Source organism: Heterocephalus glaber, unplaced genomic scaffold (genome assembly GCF_053883595.1).
Source record: "Heterocephalus glaber isolate CG9 unplaced genomic scaffold, H.glaber_assembly_v1.0 deba00000122, whole genome shotgun sequence".
NCBI classification, from domain to species: Eukaryota; Metazoa; Chordata; class Mammalia; order Rodentia; family Bathyergidae; genus Heterocephalus; species Heterocephalus glaber.
In genome coordinates this window covers 72,858,569-72,885,429 of record NW_028258138.1, presented here as the reverse complement: position 1 = coordinate 72,885,429, position 26,861 = coordinate 72,858,569, and the positions used below count along the sequence as shown (strand labels likewise).

General features: G+C 39.8%; 1 protein-coding gene across 2 annotated transcripts in view; it reads right to left on the bottom strand.

Annotated features, from left to right (window-relative positions):
• Fam162a (family with sequence similarity 162 member A) overlaps positions 1-26,861 on the bottom strand; it is a 29,840-nt gene that overhangs the window by 1,516 nt on the left and 1,463 nt on the right. The window contains exons 2-4 of one of the 2 annotated variants that reach the window (XM_004873600.4): positions 6,568-6,690; positions 4,109-4,217; positions 658-766 (exon numbers count right to left, since the gene is read on the bottom strand). In XM_004873600.4, coding sequence (XP_004873657.2) covers positions 658-766; positions 4,109-4,217; positions 6,568-6,690 — 341 coding nt within the window. The remainder of the gene's footprint in view (positions 1-657; positions 767-4,108; positions 4,218-6,567; positions 6,691-26,861) is intronic. The other variant, XM_021251260.2, reaches the window with a different exon arrangement.

The following is a 26,861-nucleotide window of genomic DNA, read 5'->3' as shown; positions in this document are numbered from 1 at the left end:
GGACAAGGCTGTGTGAAAGAATCTTTTTCATATCTGACAGTAATTATAAGATACCTCTTTTCATATGGAAACCGTGACATACAGAATTAGACATGGTTATTATTTTTAAAAAAGGGGCTAGCCAGGATTGGCTGAATATAAAAATAACTATCAGCCCAGTGTGGAGGCGCAAGCCTGAAATCCCAGCACTCTGGGAAGCTGAGACAGGAGGTTTGCAAGTTTGAACCCACCCTGGGCAACTCAGTGACTTTGTGAGACCCTGTCTCAAAAAAAAAAAAAGGGAGAATGTAGCTCACTGTAAAGACCCAGGGTTCAATCCTCAGTAGTGTGAAGAAAACCACACACACACACGAAGGGTGAAAACATGCAAAGGGTTATTAAATATGTCAGTTTCTTATTTCATGTTATTTATGACAACTCAGATAAACAACATGTTTTATACAAAAAACTAATGTAGCCTTTCTTTGGTGTGCCACAAGTAGTCTTTGCTATCTAGCCAAGGTACGATCTCTCCAATTTGCTCCTACTGTGCCTTGTTTTGTATCCGATCATTCTCATGTAGAAAGCAGCTTCTTCTCAGACAGTAAGGGGCCATTCCCTGCCTCCCCCGGGTCCACCATGGGGAGTGCGCAGGGACAGAGGGGAGCCTGCTCTCACCTTCTTACCCTCAATAACCATCACGATACATCCTAGCACCGTCAGGGCAATCATTATGTAGCTTATCTTCACCCGCAACTTGTTCTTCGCAGAATCAAGCATGTCAAACCTGATGATGGAACAGGAGCAGGAGAGATGTTATTAACCTTTCTCTCTCCGTTTACAGCAGGGAACAAGGTTTGTGTGCCACATCTCCAACTCTGTGTCTGGACTCTGTCTCTACACAGAGAAAAAGAGGTAGGATCTGGGGATCTCACTGCAGGTTGGGGAGGACAGGTCATTTTCACAACTTATTTTATTTGTAACAGCAAGAAAATGCAAATTTAAAGTATGAGTGAAGATATCTTTTTTTTTTTTTTGTAGTTAGGCTGGCCTCAAACTCTCAGTGATCTTCCTGCTCAGCTTGCCACATCCTGAGATTTCAGGCATGCGCCACCTCACCCAGCAAAGTACAAATGAAGAAGAAAATGTGAAAGTAGAGCCATGAACAAAACAACAAAAAGGAAAACATCATGGCATATTAACCTACAGAGCATTAATCCACACAGCATAATCTTGCTATGATAGTCTTCAATTTTGGTTGTCAAGTTTCTAGCACCCAACGCTAAAAGTGAAACCAGTAGCTACTTCCCTCTGGGTTCTTCAGAAGGTCATATGACATAATCATTATTTGAAGTATGACAATAAATACTGCTATAGGCTTAAGTTTCAACAAAGCACAACTCAGAAATAAAACAAACAAGAGAGTTAAACAATGTGCACCTTCATTGTCTCGAGCCAGAATAGATTTGTGAATATCTGAACCAGGAGAAAGATCCTCTAAGCAAGAGTCCCTTCATATTTATCTTTTAACTAATGTCTTGCTAAAACTTGAATGACAGTGAACTGGAGTCTGTGCTCTCTGGCAGACACTGAGAGTGCAGCTCTTCTAGCCTGTCCACTGGCCATATGGCCAAACAGAAAGTTGAGGGTTGGTTCGGATCACTGTTCTTGGGAGAAAGCTAAGAGGCCTAACAGGGAAGAGTCTGAACAGAAGGCCTCTTTACTCAGGCGACTCTGTACGCAAGCAGTGCTTTTACCGTCTGGGTGCTCTACAGAGACCCAGGCAGGGTGCACTGATCTGGGCTCCTCAGCAGAGTTGTACATAGGAAGCAATTATCTCCACATGATGGAGTTTGAGTGCTTTATACTTAATTTCCCCAAATATTTAACATGTATTTGAAGGACCCGGAAAACACGCTGTGATGTAAGAGCTGGGACCTGGAAAGCAGCAGGGTGGATGGAGTTCTCCAGGCACTGAAGATGGTCATGCAGGGTGGCAGGAACCAAGGACAGCTTCTAAAGATAGTCATCGCTCAATTAAGAACATCTGAGATCCCACCAACCACAAACTTCCCATTTGAGAGGATTTTATGTGAACTGTTATTTCCAACTGAAGTGCTGTGATCCTCATGGAGAGTATATATTTTACATTTAAGGGAACATTAAAGCAGTGAAATGCATGTAAGTGAGACCATGCTACTGCCATCCATACCACTGGAAGCAGTGAGGATGGGCTTGTTAAGCAGAGATAGACAGTTGCCCAGGGCCAGAGCAGAGCCTTCCAGCATGGCTCAGTAGGCAGTACTGTGGGCCTAGGAGAACCTGAAACCAACTATACAGCAGACAAGGGAAGGTGTTCTATACAGCATTAATCAGGGCACCAAGTATATGCCAGCCTATTTACTACGGGGATATTCAGAGGAAAGCTGAGAAGGACCAAGACTTTCCTGCTGAAACAAAATAATTCTAGTGAAAATAGACTGCATGGAAAGAAGGAGAAAGGTTTTGTTAATATAAGCAGAAAGCAAATACAGAACTACTTGTCTGGAAAAGATGTTCTGAATGAGCCCAGATCTCTTCCATCATAACTTCAAACCAGAGCAAGAAGGTTCAGGAAGAGTTTCTTGCTGAAAGGGAACTTCAGGGGCTTTGTTCAAAGTCCTTGTCATTGAGTGGGATGATGCCCACAAGGGAGATAGCATCTACTTCTCAGAATCCCTCCTGACCAACATGGCAACCAGTCAGGATCTTTAGCATCACGCTGGAGCACTGCTTCTAACTAGGGTGGTGTTGGTACTGATTTTGTATCCTCAAGGTAGAGCTGGCAATGTTTGGAGACATCCTTTCATTTTTGTTTTGAGACTGGGTCCCATTATGTAGTCCAGCTTCCTGCCTCAGCCTCCTAAGTGCTGGGATTACAGCATGGGCCATCTCGTCTGGCTCTGGAGAGATATCTTGTTTGGCACCACTGACAGTGAGTTGCTGGCATCTAGAGGGGCAGAGGCAAGGACGCTGCTAAATGTCCTCCAACACAGGAGACAGCCCCGCATAGCAAAGAATATTCTGGCCCCAGTGTTACTAGTGGTGAAGCTAAGAAACCCTGGGTTGGAAGCCCATTACTTGTCACCTACAACTCTGAAAACATCCAAAGTAGCAGCCAAAACTAGTTATAAGGAAACTGGTGACAGGAGACCCTCTTTTTTGCCTCAGAAATGTACTGCTGTGGTAGACATTTTTCCATTACTATATACCTGAGGTAATCAACTTGATTCTAACTCATGGTTTTAGAGGTTCCATCCATGATGGACAGGGCCCATTGCTCTGGGCCTGTGTTGAGCAGCACATCATGGCAGACATGTGGTAGAGCAAAACCACATGCCTCATAACCAGAGACCAAGAGGAAGAAGAGATACGGTCCCACAGTTCCCTCTAAGGACACACCTGAAGTCCTGAGGGCTTCCCACCAAGCCCTGCCTCTTAAATCTCCACCACCTCCCAACAGTGCCACTCTGAGGACCATACCTTAAATGCATGTGGCTATGGAGTACAGGTAAGGCCCAAACTATACCAGCTGCACTGACTTTTATCCCTAAAGCTGAATCTTGAGTAGATTTTGTAGAATACAGTGGTTGTCGTCCTGGTACCTAATTGATATACCCAGATACGCATACACACTAGAAAGTGAGTATCATGGTTAACTCACACTTCTATACCCAGGGGCTGAAGCCAAACCATCAGCTGCCTTTGGAATATACAACAGCTCTTCACTGGTCACTGTGTAATATACTAGTGATAAGACACATTTTTAACAGTTTTTGTTCCAAGTACTTTTCAAAGGCAAAAAATTTAGACAAGTAAAAAATGTTTGTAGGTGGCTCATGCCTGTAATCCCAGCACTCTGGAGGCTGAAGCAGGAGCATTGCTACAAGGTCAAGGCCAGCCTGGGCTACATACAGAGTTTGAGGGCAGCTTGAACTACATAGCAAGACCCTGTCTCAAAACGCAAAACAAACAAAGTCTGAATTTGGTTGAAAGGTTTTAAAGAGTCAGAACTCAGAGGTACTGCTTTTCCCTTAAAACAGGTCATTTAGAAGTGGAAGCTGCTTGTAAGCCCAGGTTTAGAACTCACGAGATAGCCTCTGGAATTTGGTCCTTGCTCTTGAAGCGACCTGACCATATCAGGATCTTCTTCTCCCAGTCCGTGGGTTTGTGCAGCGGCACTCTGTGGCTGTAAGTGCCTGTGCAGAGACCAAACAAAACTTTTATCCAAGACTGTGACTCTCAAATTTAGCTAGAGAAAAATGCTGTTTGTACTTTGTAGCTATTCATTACACACAAACACGGAGGCATTTCAAGCTTATTATATCTTATTTGAATGGGATTTCTTATGAGGTCTTGTTTTTCAAATGAGGTTCTAAAATTCCCTGAGAACTAAGGTAAAATAAAAGCACTATTTCCTAATACAAGCCGTAGTTATTTAAAAAGTAAATGAATACCATGAGCAAAGATATGAAAACAAGGATGAACTAAGGGAATAATGAAGCCAGGTATGGTAGCATGTACTTGTAATCCCACCTACTCATGAGGCTGAGGCAGGAAGACTACAAGCTGAAGGCCAGACTAAGCAATTTAACAAGACCCTACCTAAAAAAACCAAAAACACCCTACTGAGGATATAGCTAGGAGGATACAGTAGGAGATGGTTCTTGGGTTTGATTCCCAGTATGGGGGTCAGGGAGTAGGGGTGGGAGGTGGGGAAAAGGGTAGGGGGAAGAGGAGTTGGGAGGATAGTAAGGGAGCTTGTCTGACTTTAGTAGAATAAGTTGTTACAATCACATTTAAAAGACACTAGAGCTGAGTGTGGTGGTGCACACCTGTAATTCCAGCACTTGGGAGGCTGATGCAGGAGGACTGCCGAGAGTTTGAGGCCACCCTGACCTACAAAGAGAGACCCTGTCTCAAAAAACAAAAAAAGCAAGAAAGCAAGCAAGAAAGAGGGCCGGGGATTTAGCTCAGTGGTTTCACTGCCTCCCTCATAAGCGCAAGGACCCGAGTTTGATCTTCCGTACCAAAAAAAAAAAAAAAAGGGAGAGAAAGAAAAGGATTGTAAGTTTAAGCCCAACCTAGGCAATTTAGCAAGACCCTGTCTCAAAATTTAAAAATTATAAAAGGGCTAGGTATGTAGCTAACCCTAGTAATGCAAAACAAAACAAAACACACACAAAAGTGACAGCAAAAAAGAACAGAAAAGTCACCGGGGAAAAAAGACACAGAAAGAACCAAAAGCAGAAAAAGAGGTTTAAAGCACAGTAATAGTTCTTATTTTTCTTTTTTTGGTACTTTTTTTGGGGATCAAACTCAGGACTTAGTGCTTGCCAGAGTTCTTATCTTCTTTTCTTTTCAATACTTGGCATAATACTCTATAGTTTTAAAAAACTTTTAATACATATCCTTTAAAATATTTCAGAAAAGTACAGATGTGAAAAGGGAAAAATTAAAACTACCTGTAATTCTTTTACAGCATAACCATGAAATACAATATATACATACATATATGCATATACATATATATACACACACACACACACACACATATGTATGTGTATATGTATTTTTGTTATGTTTTTGAGACAGGGTCTCACTATACAGTTCACGCTGGCCTCAAACCTGAAAACTTTCTGCCTCAGCCTCCCCAGTGCTGGGATTACAGGCATGTGCCACTACACCTGGCAACAACTATATTTTAATTGCCATTAATTGTCTCAGTTTTATCTGTATGAGCATGTAGGGATGTGTGTGCGTGTGTGCATGTGTGTCTGTGTGTGTATGATGCTTATGCTTATATAGAACATTTTATATGGTTTGCTCATTAATGTAACAAATATTTTCCATACTAGTACATATTTATAAGCATCATTTCTAACAGCTGCACGTCATCCAGTAGACCTAAAATACCTTATTAACCATTCCCTAATTATTTAACATTTCTATGTATTTCTAATTTTCAAAATACATAAAAATGGCAACACTATACTCCAAGCTTTCTCTACACACACTGATTACTCCTTAGGATATCCTAGGATGGAAACACCAAGTCAAAGGGCAGAAGTGGGTTTTTTTTAATTTGGTACCAGGGATCAAACTCAGGACCTTGTGCTTGCCAGGCAGGCATGGTGCCACTGAGCTGCATCCCCAGCCAGCAGAAATGTTTTTAAGCTCTTGATAAACACTCATTAGGGATCATTCTTTCCACTCACCAAGACCTGCCTGGCCCTAGTTCCAGGAGGAAACAACAAGCAAACAGCAGATCACATGTCTTGCCTTCTTCCCACGCAGTGACAGTGACAAGGGTCTGAACTGCTTTGGTGCATCTGTATCCATATAGAAAGCTATATAGTCTGACCAGAGGTGAGAAAGGAAAAATGACATACAAGCAGAACCAAGGGGAGTACAAGGCAGGAGACCTGAATTCCGAGGCAGGGATGACACAGGACCCCACCATGCCCTTTCTTCTAGGTTCTGATTCCAAAGTGTCCCATTCTTTGGGAGTTACCTTTTCTGTAAAATGGAAAACCAATAAAAACTTACTGGTTGGATCTTTGGGACTTTCCTGCGGTTTGGTGCAAAATCCATTCAATCTCTTCAAATCAGAGTTTCTGGTAAACCTTAGTGATGTGGAAGCACTGCTTTCATGTAACCTAAAAAAATTTCCTAGAAAAGACAGAAAATGTCTTAAAGAAACAAAATGTAATGTTTTCTCAAGATGAAAAGTACTTGTTGCTTGGGTATGGTGGCCCACACTTGTAATCCCAGCATGTGAGAAGCTGAGGCAGGAGGATCATAAGTTTGAGCCCAACCTGGGCAACTCAGTGATGCCCTGTCTGAAAATAAAAAGGGCTGTGGTTGTAGCTCAGTGTGAAGGCCCTAGATTTAATCCCCAGTACACCCCCCATCGGCTGTATATATAATCAACTAAATAATTGTATATAAGAATTATGCAGGGCCCAGGATGTAGCTCAGTGGCACTGTGCCTGCCTGGCAAGTGGAAGGTCCTGAGTTCGATCCCTAGTGGTGGTGGGGATTATGCAGTTTTAAAAAATTTAGAATCAAAGTACATAAACAGAGTATTACAAACCCCTATGTATTCAGCATCCAGTTTCAATCACTGTCAATATTTGGTCAATAAATATTGTTTAAAGCACATTCTAAGCACTACATTAATTCTTTCATAAATATTTCAATATGTATCTCAAGTTTTTCAAAATCATATCCAGAATACCTCTAATAACTGAAAAATATTTCCTTAATAGCACATGATCAAATCGTGTCATTTAAATTTCCCCAGAGGAGCATTTTTAATAACTAGCTTATTCTAATTGTACACACTTGATACGGTTGATGCATCCCGAGTTTCTTTAAATCTATAGTTTTCCTCTCCCCTTTAAGTTTTTCTTGGTATTTATTAGTTGAAGAAAGTAGGGCCACTAGTTTCCCTCATTTCTGATTCCGCCGATGGTATCCTGGGGTGGTCTAACATATCCTTCTAACTTCAGTATTACCTGAAAACAGATTCTGGAAGCTGGATAAGATTGAAATTAGTTTTTAGCAAGATTGTGACACAGGTGTACCACATACTTCTATCATGTCACATCAAGACCTGTGAGTCAATTTTGTCTGTGATATCAAACTTGATCAGCAGATGCTGTAAGTTTGATCCACCCTTTATAAAGTTTGTTGTCAATCTTTCATGTTTTTAGCAGCAAAGGTGACTGTTTTTCTAGTTTCATTTCTCACTAGGGATTGCAAAATGATGGTGCTATTTTTCACACTATGTGGTTATTCTAAGGTGTGCCAAACACAAAATAGAGGATTAATGCTGGATTCTTTTTCTTGCCAGTTTTCAAATTAATCGAGTTTCCTTGCAAACTTCAGGTGACCTTTGGTTTGAAAACAGCCTGAAGAAATCTTGGATTTTAACACATGTAATGTGCTCCAGTGCATTTGTTATTCAAATGCTCAAATAGTCCCATCTTTAGCAACTAGGAACCTTTCAAGGTTGGCCCTTGAGTCCCACCAACATGTGCTCACGGTCAGAGGGACTCCTCACTGAGAAGACATTCCAGGCTCATTTTTTTTGGCACTGGGGATCAAACTCAGGACCTTGTGCTTGTGAGGCAGGCGGCGAAACCACTGAGCTAAATCCCTGGCCCCTATCCAGGCTCATTTTAAATGTTTCCTGCCCTTGACCTGGCACTGTACATTCCTCTAAGGGCTCTGGTTCCTTCAAAGAGGAAATGTTTTAGCCGGTATGGCACCACACACCTGCAATCCCAGCACCTGGGAGGCTGAGGCAGGAGGACCATGAGTTCAAGGTCAGCCTGGCCTACATAGTGAATTTCCAATTAGCTTGGACTACATGGTGAGGGCCTTCCTCAATACCCTTCAAAAACAAAGGGGAGAAAATATTTCTAGAGACTTCAGAGAATGGTTCATGGTTCTTTACCATTTCTAAGCCTTTCAGTGAACGAAGGTAGGAAATAAATACCTCCTTAAAATAAGCAATACTTTTAAGAAATTAGTTTCAGTAATTTTCACCTTCAGCATGAATAATCTATCCATAATTAATCAGAATTAAAAGCACAGACATCCAGAAAGAGTTTAGATAGGGGGAGAGAGTAATCCAAGTGTGGGGTCATGGTACCAGAGCCTAGGTCTGGTAAAGGCTCCTGAGAGTCAGCAGATAGAAGACCCCAGGTCCTAGGCCACAGGAGAAAGTGACCACTAAGTACCACAGAACGGGAACAAAAGCCAGAAAGGACTAATGGCAAATCTGACCAGATCCTGGCAAACCCTGATGCTATGTATGACAGAAAAGGAATGCCCCGAGTTGTTGTCTGTGGGGCAAGAGTGCCCCTCACAGTTTCGAGGCTAAAGCTGGTAAGCTAGCAGATAGAAAGACTTGCACGTGGGTTCTTTTAACCTCAGAGTTTGGCACCATGAGGGGAGGGGATGGAAGGAATAGCAGTAAAATAGGGTCACAGAAGTAAATCTCTCACAGTGGGTGAGAAACATTTCTCACTTTTCCCCTTTGCTTAAAAATAACTTTTGAGGGGGCCGGGGATTTAGCTCAGTGGTTTCGCCGCTTGCTGTGCAAGCGCAAGGACCTGAGTTCGATCCCCGGTACCAAAAAAAGAAAAAAAAAAAAAACTTTTGAGGGCTGGGGATTTAGTTCAGTGGTTCCACCTCCTGCCTCACAAGCGCAAGGTCCTGAGTTCAATCCCTGGTACCCAAAAAAAAACCCCAAAAACTTTCGAACATAACACTAAAAGATACTACGGTGTGTGGACTTCTCATGGGAATGTTTGTATAGTTTTGTTTTTGCTATTTTCCAAGATAAGGTCTTACTATGTTGCCTGGTCTGGTCCAGAACTCCTGGGTTCAAGTGATCCTCCTGTCTCAGCCTCCCAAGTAGCTGGAACTACAGGTCCTGTACCACTATGCCAGCTTTGTGTAAAGATTTTTAGAATACTTTTTTTTTGGTACCTGGGGTTGAACTCAGGTCCTTGAACTTGCAGGGCAGAATGATACTTTTATTGGTACATAATTCCATATTGTTAAATTCAGTCTTGTTTTGGTTTTTAAGATTTTGTTTGAGACAAGGCCTCAGTTGCCCAGGCTGACCTGGAATGTGAGATCTTCCTGCCTCAACCTCTCAAGTAGCTGGGATTATACGTGTTGAGCCACCACATCTGGTAAAACCTATCCTATTTTTTAAAAATTAATTTTATTGGTACATTTTAGATATACATAATAACATTCATCATAGAATTTGTATCTGTATATGATATATCTTGATTTTTTTTCTCCTTTCCCTCTCTACCCTTTAACCCTTCTTCCCCTCCTTAATCACAAAAGCTTTGTTTTTCATGTTTTCTCTTCCTTTCTTTCCCTCCCCCTAGTTCAGAAAATGTTCAAATGGGAGGAAGAAAAACTCACCCTTTTAAAATTCACAATTTAGTGGGTTTTAATATAGTAATAAAGTTGTGTACTGATCAGTACTAACTCCAGAAGACTGTCACCACACCAAAAGGAAACCGTGAACACATTCAATCGTTCCCAGTGTCCTTTTCCCAACCCTAGACACTAATATTTCAGTATCTATGGATTTCTGGATCTATGTTAGAAAAGGATATGGTCTGTATTTTTTTCAGTTTTTAAAAAATTAGTATATATTTGGGATAAGTTTCTTGAAATATCTTTTCTGGTTTTGGTATCAGGATAATTTGGCATCACGAAATAAACTGGGAAACATTCTCTCCTTTTTTAAGACTTTGTGAAGGATTAATGCTAATTTTCCTTTAAATGTTTGGTAGAATTCACCACTGGAGACATCTTGGCTTGAGCCTTTTTATTTTTTGCAGGGAGTTTTAAAATCACTAATTCAATCTTTTTACTCATTAGAGAGCCTTTCAGCTTTTTTAGTTTCAGTAATTTTTGTCTTTCTAGATGAGTCCATTTTATCTAGTTTATGTAATTTGGGGTATAGGAGTTTCATAGTATTCCTTTGTATTCTAGTGTATTTGGCCTAAAAGTCAGTTTGCTTGGCTGAGTAGTCAGCTAATAATCACAGATTTCCTTACAAGCCTTCTTTGTTTGAGATAAGGTCTTGCTATGTAACCCAGGCTGGCCTCAAACTTGTGGCGATCTTCCCGTCTCACCTTCTTGAGTGCTAGGATTACAGATGTGCACCACCACGCTCTTTTGTGCCCACAGCCTGAATGTGAGTTAGAGACAAGAGCTTAGGGGCTTCTCCAGTCTTTCCATGGACAGGGTACATAGTTTTGTACATGTTCCATCCCCATGGGTCAGGAAAAGCATCTCATTCCATAGTTTTTCCTGTTAAATTTTTTCATCTGCTTCTTGTTTGACCCAAGTGTTATAGCCTCCATGTTATTTTAAACGAGTACTGCTGACGGTTTTCAGGAAATGTCCCAGGGAAAAGCTGTTTGCACAGTATAAGCTCTGAGTCAGGTGAAAAGAGGTTTTCAGGGAAGGCCAGACAGGTCAGACATGACAATCCACTGGATCTGGGGGTTCTGAGGAGCTCCAAACCCATTCCACCTTCTTCAGTGTCTGCTAGGCTGCTGGTTTTCACAGTTGCTCTGGCTTGTGAAGTTGAGAGGAGGGGGGAGTGAGGCAGATTAAAACGTCAGGAAATCTTGCTGGTCTTTCCAAGATCAGTGATTTTTCTTTGCTTTTTAGATTGTTACAAGCTTCTGGCTATTTTCCAGAGTCCTGAAAAAGTTGATTTTTGAAATTTTTGGGTGATTTTCATTGCTTTTTGCAGGAATGGATTTTTCAGAGGTCTTTAGGTAACTGAGATTGATCTTAAAAATATTAGGATTTTTTAAAAAAGTGGGCTCCTTCTTCAACTTCCTCATATTGAGAGCGTAACCCCCCACCCCCCAGCTCAAATGAATGGACAGAGATGGACCCTCTGTCCTGCCTGTCTGAAAGGACCATGCAGGTGCAGGCCCCAGGAGGGCAAGGTCAGTTTTCATGTTTTTTTATTTTAAAAGTACTAGGGATTGAGCTTGGCCTTCTTACTGAGCTACATGCCCAGGTCCATATATATATATATATTTTTTTTTTTCCAGTACCAGGGATCAAACTCAGGACCTTGCACTTTTGAGGCAGACGCAGGGCCACTGAGCTAAATCCCAAGACCCCTTTTATATTTTTCAAGACAAGGTCTCACTCTATCAATAAATTGCCACATGTAGAGAAACGTGAAAGGGCAATATGATGGTACTCTGGTTCAGGCTGTGAAGGAAAGGGGATCTGGGAGGCAGTGGGTTGTGTCAACAGAGCTCCAGTGCAGGCGCATCTCCCAGTTTCCCAATGTAGATAACTTCTGTAGCCAAGGTCAATCAATGCTGGCCATTGTAAATCATTTCTATAACCAAGGCCATTACTGACACATGGCCACTATTGTGTATTCTGTTATAAATGTGGACTCCCATGAGGGCTGCGAGAGACTACTGTAATCAGCTATGGACTGCTACAAATGGGCAGGCCTGGGGCTTGAGGACTGCCACGCAAATGCATGCAGCTGAGCACCTGAGAATAAAGGTATATTCAGACATTTCCAACTCTGTGTCTTCTTTTCAGTCTACTCAAATCTCAAGTGAACCTCCCCAGTCTGAACTGGTGACAAGACACCACAATGGGCTTAAACTCAAGATCCTTCTGCCTCAGCCTCCCAGACTGCTAGGATTACAGGTGTACATCACCATGCCCAGCCTGGTTTCACTTTGACAAGGTAGGAAACTCCTATGTATTGTCCAAGACCCCTCACCCCCTTCTTTGCAATATACCCCTTCACAAATGAGCACAGGGAGATAGAGATTTGAAGCAACTAGAGGCCTCCTTGTCTCCTTCAGAGTAGGCTTTGAAAAAACCTTTCTTCTTCTACAAAAATAGTGTTCCATGTGTTTGGGGAGCAATGGGCAGTACAGACCTTAACCTCCCACAGCACTTACTGATGTACTAAAAGGTAGGGCCTCTATTTGTGTAAAGATTGCTGATTACCTGCAGTCTGATTTCTTTCATAAGAGGCTTCACTCATTTCTGTTACCTATGTCTGTGATCCCAGAAGGCTTTGCCTGGGTCTGTGTAACCACAACATTGGTGCCACTTAGGGGCAGCAAGTGTCCCCTATCGGGTAAGATAAATTATTGTTTTCTCATTTTAAATGTGATACTGAAGTATTTACTACATCAGAGATGATTTTTGGGGTTAGAGAAACAAAAGTGGGAGCATCTGGCAAGATGCACACAGAAGATGCCTTCAAACAGTCAGTTCATTTTCCAATGTTACTCCAAATGTTAATCTTCAAACACTTCCAGAGTGCCTTTCAACTTTATCCCTAAGGTGGTCACAATTTCAGACACAGATAATTATGAGCAATGAGGGCATGAGGAAAGTCTATGAAACTCTTCATTAGTTCTTCATAGGACTCAAGGTAAAGACAATTATTTAATGCTGTGGTTCTCAAACTTTAGTGCATATTAGAGTCTGCCTCATACCTGTTGTAATACAAATCATCGGGCCACCAACCTCTGATTTCTGAATCAACACTGGGATAGAGGGAGGGAATCTGCATTTCTGACAAGTTTCTAGGGGATGCTGCCACTGCTGGTTTAGCATTTCACTTTGAGAACAATTAAACCCCCTCCATGATGGTAAAATTTATACACATGAATTTTATCATTTTAAATACTTGTAAGTGCACAGTTCAGTGGCATTAAGTTCATTTACTTGGCTGTTTTAACTATTATGAACATCACCTATTGGACTTTTTCTTCTTCCCCACAGAACCACTGGTTTAAAGTGACCCATGTCACATCATGGCGTTCCATTCCTCCTTTCTGGCAGGCACTCAGACAGAAAGGAGTAAGATTAACTGGCAATGAGCCACAAGGACTCTGTTCTCTAAACAGAAAAAAAAGGGGGGGGGGGAATCAATGACCATTTCCTCACATAGCTGCCCTTTTCTCTCCTAATTGAATGGAGGCAGTTAAGGGACTAGAAAAGAGAGGCTCTTTAGGAAAAGACAAACTACCTCTCAGCTCAGTTTGGGTAATAGTAACAAAGCAAAAAGTGCTAACACATACACTTACTATCAGTTACAAATGCATGTTGGAGATATTCATTAAATAACTGAGAACCTACTATGTGCTAGGTATAGGTCATATACAGAGGAGATTAAAAAATCTGTGCCAGTGGGATTTACATTCTATTGGGGAGAAAGAAAAACAATTGTCTGTCTGTCTATCTCATATGCCAAGTGCCACAGAGAAAAAAGTAAAGGGATACATTAACGCTTGTGTGTCTGGAATATATGTGTGTGTGTGTGTGTGTGTGTGTGTGTGTGTTATGTGTGAAATTTTAGAGTAACCAGGGAGGTACTCTTTGAGAATGTCACCTCCGAATGAAGCAAGGCAGCTAGCAATGTAGCCATCTGGTGGAAAAACATTTCAAATAGAAAGAATAAGTGCAAAGGTTCTAGGGACCACAAAAAACAAACCAGTGAGACTGGAAGGGAGTGAATTATGGGAAGAAAAGCAGAATCTGAGGTCAGAGAGGTACCTGGGGCAAACATGGTGGTGGGGAACTGAAGATATGAGAGGTTTACTTAGATCAGAAAGTATCTCCCAGCTTTTTCTTACTGCAACTTCTATACTGTATGTCAATAAATTTTACCTCCCTAAAGTATAAGTGCTGATTAAAATATACAAATATGATCTAATTATATGAATGAGACACAATATGCCAAAGTACAAATAACTTAAAAACTTTTATCACTAAAAACAAACACAAAGTACGTAATGTGATTTTAGTTTTTATTTTACAGTTGTAACAAAATGAAATATAAACAAGCATTAGTATCAAGACCTTCTTTTTCTGTCTCAAAGCTGTAGAACATACTGTTCTGGACACTCAAGAAAAAATTTTCTAGCTCCTGGTGGATCACAATGAAAAACATATAAACCTAAAGAAAACTATTAACTAAAAAAAGCCATTTAACTCTCTGGCTGCCCTTCCATCCTACCCTGGGCTGAGCAGCTCTGTGTTCCCAGGGCCTAGCAGGAAGTCTAGAGGAAGCCTTACAGCTGCTCAAAGGCTCTCACAGGCAAATGGCTCATTAATCTTAAAAGCAAAGGTCCTCAAACTTTAGGGTGCATCAGAATCACTGGAGAACTTTCAACACAGATGACCAGGCCCCTCTGCCAGAGGTTCTGATTGAGCAGGTACAGGCAGAGGATGAGAATGTGCATTTCTTTTTCTTTTTGTTTGTTTGCAGTTTTGGGGATTGAACCCAGGGCCTTTACACTAAATGACATACCAGCCCTTTTGAAAACTTTTTGAGTCAGGGACTTGCTAAATTGCTCAGGCTGGGCCTAAACTTCTGATCCTCCTGCCTAAGACTCCCAGAGTGCTGGGATTGCAGGTATGTGAACCATGCCCAACAAGGATGTGCATTTCTAACCTTGTCCCAGGTGGAGCTGACATTGCTTGTCTGGTGCCCAATGATGTGTGACCTGGTCCCTTACAAGCGTTATTGCTAACTGGTGGCTGCAGTGGTCAGCCAGGGTGAGACTGGTTCAAGTACTGGCTCCTCTCCTGCTAATCTCCTTTCTATAAATAACCTTTCTAATCCCAGGATGGGCAATGAACAGGGGTAGAGATGCTTTTTGCTCTTCTTTCAAGATCCTCCTGAAAATAACTAACAGTAATGCAACCTGGGGCCTGACAAATCTTTGGGAATCAGTGATGATAAATGAAAGCCCAGTGAATGGTGGAAGAAAGAGAACTTTGGAAGACTACCTGATCGTAACCTGGTGTCAAGATCAGCTGTGTTGTAAGTAATCTGTTGCAAGCTTTGAAGTTTGCCAACATTTACTTAAAAAAAAAGTCTGTCTACTAATAAAAAAACAGCTTTCATCAAAACTCCTAAAACTGTACATTACAAAGAGCTTTAATATACAATAATTTTAAAATATCAACCAGTATATTAAGGGAGACATACATCTCTCCCCCATCTCTACCCACTGTGAGGACCTGGAATCATCACCTCAGTAGCAAAGAGCATAGCCAGGACCCAGATTTTGGCTCCTAAATACCATTCTCCTCCCCAAGGGATCAGAACTCTTCGGAGAGAAATGGTAAGCCCACAACAGAGCAGAGAAATTACAGTAAGAGCCTGGAACATCCTGTAGTGCCAGAAAATAAGGACTTTTCAAAAAGTGAAGGGATAGGGACATTCTAAAGGGACACAGGAAATCACCTAGAGGAAGCCAAACTACAATGAGGAACAATATAATGTGGTAAGAGATTATAACCCAACATAAAAAATACTGAGTCCACACTAAGATAAACAACAACAAAATGAAGTAATAAAAGGGAAGAGAGAAATTTTCCTTCCAGAAAAACTTCAAATATATGCAGGTCCTCCTTCTGGATTCAACTTAATGACTTGCTTCTGAAGACTAGAGTATGAAAAGGGGAAAACAGTAACTTTACCAGGGAGAAACTTCCCAGCCAAGGTTAAAGTCATAAGTCATGGGGATACCATGCACTTTAAACATGATGCAATGAGAAGGGGACTTTATTTTGGGTTAGTCTCTAAAACCCATAATCCTAGTCTAGCATGAGAAAATATCAAATAAACCCAAATTAAGAGACATTTTAAAAGATACTTGATGACTTTTCTTCAAAACTGTCAAGGGGTAGAGTCCGGGATTTAGCTCAGTGGTTCTGCCGCCTGCCTCACAAGCTCAAGGACAGGAGTTCAATCCTTGGTAACAAATTTAAAAAAAAAAAAAAAAAAAAAAAAAAAAGCACACAGGAGGTGAGCCACTTCCAGCACACAAGAGGAGGCTTCCGGGCCACTGTACCACCCCTGCCAGCACAGAAGAAGTAAGCAGCATGGGTGCCAGCAGCACCCTCCCCCATTGAAATGAGAAGGCATGTAAACAAGTCTCAAAACCAGACTTCCAGATCACCTATAGCAACCCCAAAGGGAAACGAGATGAAACACTCTGATACTCAACCACCTGGACTCCCTGAACTGGTAAGAAAAGAGGATTTGGAAAAAATGAAATCAGAAATAATTTCTCAGATAACAGCAGAGATTGTGCTCATAGTGCAAGACATGATTAATAAATCTAGAGGGGAGCTGAGAAACAGATGGAATCCCAACATAGGAAACAAATGGAAACAGATTTCCAGGAGATGAAAACTCTATTGAAAGTCTACACAGCAGAATGAGCCAATGTGAGGACAGAATTTCAGATACAGAAGATAAGACTGCAATTAGTGACCAGGAAAAGAAAAATTGTTTTAAAATTGTGAGGGACCACAAGAAATCAATCCAGCAGCTGTTAGATAATCCAAAGAAGAATAACACTGACTGGAGTCAATGAAGAAACAGGAGAGAGTGCAGATGACATAAAAAAACTGTTCACAGAAGTGATGGCAGAAAACTTCCCAAGCAGGGGAGAAGAACTTGACATATAGATAAGTGAGGCATATAGGACTCCAATTAGCCTCGACCAACAAAAATCTACACATTGGCATATAATTATTAAGATTCCAGAAACGCAACAAAAGAACAAACTTCTACAAGAGTTAGAGAAAAGAAACAAATCACAAAGAAAAGCCCATCAGAATCACAGCAGACTTCTCAATGCAAACCCTCAAGACAAGAAGAGCTTGGAGTGACATATTCCAAGCCCTAAAAGAAAACAGCCTCCAACCCAGATTGATGTACCCTGCAAAACTATCTTTCAAAATGGATGGAGAAATAAAGATACTTTCATGACAAAGAGCACCATAGGAACTTCATGAATACCAAACCAGCACTCCAAAAAATTTTAGACAGTATCCTAGGAAAAGACAACAAGGATCACAACCCCAGGAAGCCCAGGCATGAATCCGTCAGGCACAAGAAATTAAATGTAAAGGGGGCGAATCCAACAAACAGAAAAAGTCATGACAATGATAAGTCAGTATGAGTTATAACTATCAAGGTTAATGGTCCCAATTCACCAATCAAAAGTAGACTGGCAGAATGGGTCAAGAAGCAAGATCCAACAATATGCTGCATACAAGAAACACATTTAATTCAAAAAGAAACTCATAGTCCGAAAGTTAAAGGGTGGAAAACAATACTCCATGTGACAGGAACCCGAAAAAACAAAAAAAAGCAGGAGTAGCTATCCTCTTTGCAGACCAAGTGGATTTCAAACGAAAATCTGAAACACTCTGGTACCAAGAATTTCAGATAAGGGATAGTCAACTTGTATGTACAAATCTATTGTGAACATGTGTTTTCATTCCTCCCAAGTAAAAACTTAAGAACAGGACTGTTGGTTCTTAACAGCAGTACAAGAAATTTCTATATTGTTTTCCAAAATGGTTTTATCATTTTACATTCACATTAGCAGTATTACAAAGTTCTAACTGGTTCACACCTAAGCTGACATTTGTTCTTTTAAAACCTTTAACTTCATCTCCCTAATGAGTGTATAATTCAATCTTGTTATTGTACTGATTAGTATTTTTCTGATTCTAGTGTTGCATACCTTTCCTTGTGCTGTACTGGCTATTTATCATCTTCTCGTGTCTACTTTTTAATTGGGTTGTCTATTAATGAGCTGTAAGAGTTCTTTATATATTCTGGTCATAGGTTATATGCATTATAAATATGGTCTGTTTAAGGACTACTTTTCATTTTCTTAATGATGTCATTTAAAGTTCTAAATTTTGATGAAATCTCATTTATCAATTTTTTTAAACATGTTTTTCATATCCTAGGAAATTCTTGCCTACTCTAAATTCATAAGCATTTTCCCTTATAATTTCTTCCTAAAGTTATATAGCTTTAGTCTTTCATATTTAGGTTCATAGATCCTTTCAAGTTATTTTTATGTATGAAAATAAAGGGTTGAGGTTAATTTTTTACATATGGATAACAGGTGTTCTCGTGCCATTTGCTGAAAACCCTATCTTTTCCTGTGCTCTTGAATTGAGTTTATGTTCTATAAAATGTTAACGTTAAATAATCTTACAAAACTCAGTGGACTATATATGTGTGGTTCTATTTCTAGATTCTCTGTTTTATTCCAATGATCTATATGTCCTTCCTTACACCAACACTGCCTTGATTACTGTAGCTTTAGAGGAAGTCCTTTTTTTTTTTTTTTTGGTATGGGGTTCGAACTCGGGACCTTGCGCTTGCAAGGCAGGCGCCAGAACCACTGAGCTAAATCCCCAGCCCAGGAGAAAGTCTTAAAATTAGGTACTAAACGTCTTCCAACACTGTTTTTTTTCTTTTTCCTTTTAGTTTTCTAGGTCCTTTGTACTCACACATAACTTTTAAATTTCAATATCCAATTCTTCATTTATAGCAAGTATACATAGACCTGAATTTTTATATACCTTGTGTTTTCTAATCCTGCTAAATTCAAATACAAGTTCTAGGGGCTCCTAGAGATTTCTTAGTATTTTCTCTGTAGATGATCATTTCATCTACATATAAAGATCTTCCTTATACGCTGCCAATCCTATCCTAATTGTGTCATTTTATTGCCAGGCTATTTTGATTTGGGCCTATGTTTCAAAGTTTAATGGACAGATGAAGAGAAGGCATATCTGCCCTTGTTCCCCACCTTAGGGAGAAAGCATTGTATCTTCTCCATTCATAAGGAGTTTTTGCTGAAAGTATGGAGTACATGTCTTATCCCTTGAGAAGATTCTGTTCTACTTCTAGTCTCCTGATAGCTTTTACCATGAACAGCTGTAGAATTTAGTTTGATATTTTTTTTCCAACTAGTGACAGGATCATATGGCTTTTTCCTTTCCTCTGTTAAAATGATGATTTTTGGGGGTGGATCTTCCAATGCTGAACCAACACTGCAATCCCTATAATAAAAACACTTTTTACATACTTCCAGATCTGACTTCTAATAGTTTGTTTTGTTAAATAAATTTTTATCTGTGTTGATACTTTTTCTATTATCTTTATTCAGTTTTAGTATTAGCAAAATGTTGATTTCCTAAAATGAGGGGAGAATCATTCCTTCTTTTTTCTGCTTTAAATGTTTGATATAATTCATCAGTTAAAATGCATATGAGCCTGTTGTTTTTATATAGGTAGGTTTTCAAGGTAGGAATATACTTTAATAGGTGCTATTCAAATTTTATATTTCCTCCAGAGTTGGTTTCATTAATTTGTCTTCCAAGGTACTTCTTAGAAGTTGTCAAATTTATTTCAAAGAAGATTTTTGCAATATACTTTCTATATCCTTTTAAATTCTGTAAAAATCTGTGGTAATGTCTCCTAGATCTTGATATTGTAAAATGTATAACTGATATTGTGTAATAGGAAGAAAAGGTCTAAAGGATCAGGAGAAGTGGGAGGGGTAGGGGAAAGGAAAGAAGGGAAAAGAAAAAATATGAGAAATGGAAAAAAGTGGAAACAAAGTCTCTGCAAATAGGGAAGGGTGGGCAGGGGAAGGGGAAAAAATAAGAATCAAGATGCTCATGTAATGGTACAAGATCCCAATGATGAATGTTACTGTATTTTATACCTAAAATGTACGAATAAACTTAATGGGGGAAAAAACAACAACTGTCAAGGGCATGAAAATCAAAGAATGTGAAGCCATCCCTGAAGAGAAAAGACCAAGGAGACATGACAACTAAGTTCAATGTTGTATCTTGGATTGGATCCTGGAACAGAAAATAGACATCACTGGAACAACTGGTGAGATCTGAATAAAATCTGTACAGTACTTCAGTTAATAGTAATGTACCAATGTTAATTTTCTTAGTTTTAAGACATTCAGCTTAGTCTAAGCAGGTAAGATACATCTGATGGACATGAGAAAATTATACACCATGGCATATATTTGGTTACCCTCTAAGCCCTTGTTGTTCTTGAATGTGGTTGGCATCATCTAGAAGCTCCTTAGAAATTCAGTACTATACAATCTGTACTGAGACATCCAGGTGATTCATACAAATGTTAAGTTTTGAGGTGCAAATAGATACCAGTATCATTCAGTAGTTGCTGAGTTCAATGGTTAATGAGCAAGACACACAAAAACAATGTGAAATACTAAGCCTCAACTAGAAGCTTCACAGAAATGTAGAAATGGTTCTCATGTGAGCCCCAAATGCCTGTTTAATCCTGTCAAAATTGAAATTGGATACTGCTAGTATATTTGCTATGACAAGAAAAAGCAAAGTCTGATGAAGAAACTCTGGAAGGTTTGTTTTGTGAATCAGAGTTAATTTTAGGCCTAAGAAGGAAAAGGCTAGATGTATGTTTATCCCAGGATATCCAAGTCCCTACACATACAATAATCAACACTGTATTTTGTAATTATGATGAAAGTGTATGTCATATTTTATAACTGCTCAGTATATCTAGAAGATGAATGAATAAGTTATGGCAATTACATTGTTTATGGAAAAGAACTACTGATTTAGTTTCCACATTAGAAGCAAAGCTGGGCTGCTCTAAAGGCTAACAACACAACTTGTTATGAATGAACCTGAAAGATCAACCTATTGTTATCTCTTTCATCATCAGACCAAAACGGCTAAAATCTCATCTCAGAGTTAGTCTGTCAAAGGACAAATTGTTTCTGGCTTCAAACACTGATCTGCTCTGCTCCTGTATGTGACACTGACTTCTCCATCTGCCTGTCAGCCCGAAAGTGCTCACAAGCCTCACCGCAATGGTAATGAGGTCAAGCTGATTTCTGGGGCTCTGAAGCTAAGTGATGGTGGTGACCCAACTCATTCTGGCTCAGGGTTTTTGGCCCACCATGTTCCCCCACAGTGAAGAGTTCTTTTGTCTTCCACACCCCAAAAGGCTTTGCCAAACAGAGCAGTTTTGAACAGATAAAGGACAATAATGATAGTGTTTTAGGAGGATAAATCCTGAGAGAGAATGCAGGACAAGCCTGGGTGATGGCAGAATAGAGAAAGGGAGCAGGAGTGGGAAGACTAAGCCTCCTTTTAAGTGGTGTCACAATAATGTAGTTCAAGTGTGAGATATAAGGAAACAGACTAATTGTAATGAAGAAGATGTGAAAAATAAGAAGAAAAATGAGTGAGATACATACTGAGATTTGTGGGCTGCCTGGATCCCTAATCACCACTCACACTGTTTCTGTGAGACAAAAACTTTCAGTTAAAAAAAAAAAAAGATTCTGTAAATAAATTTTTGGAACTAGACCAGTTTTCAAGTTGGGGGGAAGCTTATGCAAAAAGCTTTGCAATTCTATGTATGTGGTGGTCAAGGAACAGTGAGATAGGTTTAAACTTCTCCTTGGAGATCTTTTCTCCTTCTATCAACATTCCAGCTCACTCTCAACAGTGGCTATTTGAAACTCTCCAGGCCTGAGCAACTGATCCAGCTTTATGACAGAAAGACAGTCCCTATCTCACTCTGTCTTATCCTTTTCCTGATGGCTTGGAAGAAGCCTTCATTACAAGCGAGTGAGCCCAGCCATCTGTGATGCCCTCCTGAGGGACACTGTCCCACACTATAACAACTTCTACTTCCTTCCTTTCCACTGCCTTTCTCCTGCCAAATGGCATCACTCCATCTTAAATAAAAAACCAAAAACTTTAGATTATAAAAGCAATACTTGCTCATTATGACAATTTGAAAAAAAAAAAGTATGAAGAAAAGTAAAAGCACTCAATCACATCACCCAGGGATAACAACTTACTGTCTTTCTTTCCAGACCTTTTCCTATGCTCTGACATGAAGTGCATTTTTCATAATCAGATAATACTATATCTTGCTTAAACTACAAATACAATTCCCAAATATTAATTAAAAAATACTTCTGATAGCTGCCAACACAGAGATATAACCTGAATTTAATCATGCCCTAGAGCTGGATTTGTTTCCCATTTTTCACTATTATATATAGTGTTCTGATGACCAGTCTTCCGCATAAATCTTTTTTTTTTTTCTTTTTGAGATGGAAGGGGGTCTATGTTGCCCAAGCTGGTCTCAAATTCCTGACTTCAAGTAATTCTCCTGCTTTAGCCTCCTACTGGGTAGCAGGATAAAAAAAAAATTTTTTTTTTTTTTTCAGTGCTAGAGATTGGACCCAGGGCCTGGCACATGTTAGGCAAGTGCTCTATCCCCAGCCTTACAAAAATCTTTTAAGGTTCTTTTGTATCTAAAAAGCTACTTTTCAAAAAGGCTGATATTCTTCCATCAGTAAATGATGAGTATTCCTGTCTATTTCACATTAATACTGAGAGTCTACATTCACTTAGTTTCAACAGGTCCTATAAATAAAACACTAATCTTTTCCCAACTCAAATGACCAAGTAACTGGCATGTATTTACTATTTCCACTTCATCACCCATACTTTATTTCAGCACTGTGTTTTGGCCTCGACTTACACCATTAAAACTGCTCTAACAGCAGTTACCTCTTGAGTCATATATATTTTTGATTCTTATCACCAGGCCACATTATTCTCCCCATCTTTGTGTCCATTTGACTTTACTGATCTTATCCTGCTACAAGGCCTCAATCCTTCCTTACATTATACACTATATTCTCTTACTTCACCTCCAATCTCTATGAGCTATCTTCTTTAGCGTCCTTTTGCCACTTCCAAAACTATACTAGGTCAGTCCTCCAAGGTTCACTCCCTGCCGCTGTTCTGTGCTCCTCTAGAAGGGCTCCTCCATTCTTTTTCAATTCTCAGCTCCACACTAATGGCTCCCTTCTCTTTACCTCTCCTATATCCTTAGGTCTTCCCAACAGGTATAATCATGTACTGCTATAACTCAATGTTACCCATGAAACAATAGTGTATCTTCTTTGCAAATCTAACATAAATCTTTGGTAGTATTATTGATTCATTTCCCAGCTTTCTTATTTCTGACAATGGGGCAACACTTCTGAAGTCTTCCATACTCAAACACTTGTCTTTAAGTACTATCTTAAATTATCCATTGTCTCTAAACTCATACTAACAATTTCTTTAAGACACTTCCTAGACATATTCCTTTGTGATTTCCCCTATCCCCTTACACAAGGAAGCACTGCAACATCTTCACAGGTAGCCGCTTACCATCTTGTATGTAGATGTCTTGCTACTTTTCCAAAGGTGTTTTTTGATCATTTCTCCTGCTTGAAAGCTTTTTTAAAAATCCAAATTCATTCAGTTCAAACTTTTCATAAGGCCACCCCTTACTTCCTATTACCACCTGACCAAAATCCAAGGTGATCCTTACTGCCATTTCCTTCTCACACCCTCTCCTGACTCCCTATTGCCCCTACCATGGAGCCTTTAGTTGATAATCTTACCCTATTACAGGACTTTTCCTTTCTCTGAATTCTTGAAGCAAGTAGTGTACTGAGTTTTAGGAGGGGCTGTGATTTACTTATGTTTGCCCAAAACTGTCACCATTGCAGATTTCAAGCTCCCAGTGTAATGCTACCAACTATGAAACTGGTAAGACATATAGACAGTGTCAACAGGAGGCAGCTCCAGGACACTGCAGTAGCATTTATAATCTGTTCTGTAATCTAGAACTTAATATATACTGCTTAGTATAGGCTTTCTAGAGGTATTACACAGGTTGGTTTATTCACTGTAATAAATCAGCCCAAGGAAGTGGCACAGTTCATTCACTTTAGAGCTTTCAGTGTACAGGGCACACAATATGTGCTCAATAAAAACCTGTTGGCAGGACCCAGAGAGGAGTGATAGCAGAGCCAAGATGGCAATAAATAAAATGGGCATATTCACACTTAGGGTGGTGAGCAAGAACAAAGAACAATAACAGGGCAAGATATGGTAGAATAAAATAAGAATGGGAGTCAGGAGATAGTGGTTGTGTCCTGACTTTGCACTTATGTGAACCTAAGCAAGTCATTTTCGTTCTTGGGCCATAATTAACCTCATCTATAAAAAACCAGGGGACTGGACTACCTAACTTCTAAGATATGTCTTGACTTTAATGCTCTGGTCAGTGACAAGGAGGCAGCTCATGGTCCCTTGCATTGGTAATAACAATAAACTCATTTAAAATCAATTAAATCAATGGCGTTTAGGGCAATGAAACTCTTCTGAAGGTGTGAAGAAACATTCTAGTAAGGGCATTCCATTCTTTTGACCTAATCATCATCCTATAGAAAGACACAATGTCATGAAAACTATCTACTTTATTCTACTTTCAGGAAAAAACTCTGCTTGGCCACTGTGTTATCTCTTGCATGGCGGCCGACCTTTGTGCTGTAGGATGTTCTTCTTTTCCTACTTTACTCAACCCAAAGTGACTCTGCAGAGCCCGTGTCTTTTCCTACTTTTAATAAAACTTTGCTACCATTAATATGCATTGCTTGTCTACAATGAAGTAGACACTGGTTAAGTATTGAGGATTTAGGAAAAACAAAACAGACTAAGCCCTCACTCTCATGAAACCATAGTAGCGTGAGTCAGTAGCCATTTATCTCCTAATGAAAAGAATATTTGTTTGAATGCTCTGAGTATAAAGCTTTGGATAGTCTTTCTTAGCATAAATATCATAAAATCTGTGGCCAGGGATTTAGCTAAGTGGCACTGCACCTGCCTTGCAAGCACAAGGTCCTGAGTTCGATCCCCGGTACCCGCCACCACCAAAATCATAAAAATCTGCATATAATTTCAGAGGTTTGCACAACATCTCATCAGGGGAGTGTCCAACAACTGGGAATTAACAACTCTTACCTGTATCTACAGCTACACCTACAAAACAATAAAATTCAAGCTCATAAAAGCCTATATTGTTGGCTAAGGGAGTTCAGCAAATATTTCCAATGGAAATAATTTTTTCCCATGGAAATAATTTAAAGTAAAGGTCTACTTTTTAAAGGATTCAGTTTTGGTGGCATATGCCTATAATCCCAGCACTCAGGAGGCTGAGAGGCAGGAGTATTGCCACAAGTTGAAGGGGAGCCTGGGCTTCATAGTGACTTTAAGACCAGCCTGAAGTACACAGTGAGGGCCTGTCTCATAAAAAAAGATTTAGTTCACCAAGAATACCTTATTGCAAATAATAAGTCTAGAAGAGTAAAATATACCTAGGTTATGTTTCTATTTGAGCTATTCCTTTGATTAAAGTTGCTTATTAAATGAGTCTTTTTTTCTTGAAAAGCCACTTGCACATGAATGCATGTTTCCATTTCACAAAAAAATCTGTATTTCGTGACCTCTACTTACATTAGTAAAATTCACCTGAGCATGATAGTTACACACACCTATCCCTAACAAGCAGCTTCAGTAATGGCAGAGAGCACAGATTCCAGAAGTAGAGGGCACTGTAGCTCTCCTTGGCTCTCACAGTTTCTGATGAAATGATCTTGATCAAGTCATTTAGTCTCTGATCTGTGTCTTCGTTTATAAAAAGGAAAGGGGAGCCAGGGATTTAGCTCAGTGGTTCTGCCACCTGCCCAGCAAGTGCATGGACCTGGTACAAAAAAAAAAAAAAAAAAAGAAAGAAAGGGGACACTAACACTTACCTGAGAGGGTTGGTGTGAGAAATCAAATATAATAACACGTGAAAGCGTTAGGCTATAAAATAGGCAAAGGGAAAACAAATCACTTGAAGTTGCTCACAAAATGTCAGACATTGACAGATCATTCAGAGTTGTTCATGTAAGGTGATGATGATGATGATGATTCTTCTCTCTCTTTTTTTTTCTTTTAAATTTGGAGACAGGGTTTCACAAGTTGCCCAGGCTGGGCATGAACATGCATCGTCTTGCCTCCTCCTCCCAAAGTGCTGTCATTACAGGAATGTGCCACCATGCCCAACTGCACGTAACATTCTTAGTGTGGCATTAAAAATGTTCTATCTCAAGTAAAACAACAAACTGCGCAGCGAATTTTGTCTTAGTTAAGTGCCCAATAGTGAAGTTCTTAAACATGAGAATTCTGCAGAGAGGCTTGGGAAGTTCCATGATGTATAAGCATAGTCTCACGGCAAAAAGAGTAACTACTTACAAAATATTCTTAATTCTGAGCAGTCCAAGTTGCTTTCACAGTTTGTTTTAACCTCTTTATAGAGCAATGATTGCTTCATCTGCCCGGTTATAAAGCTTTATAATATTTAACAGCATGTACACAAATGATTTAGAGATGAATTAGGTCTGACAAAAGTCAAATGAAATAGTATTGAGGCTTTTCTTTCTTTTTTTTTTGGCTGAGGGCATGTTTGTGATTAAAAGAATATCTTCCAGTTTGAGATATGTTTTCCAGTCCAATCTCCACTGGAACACAAGATA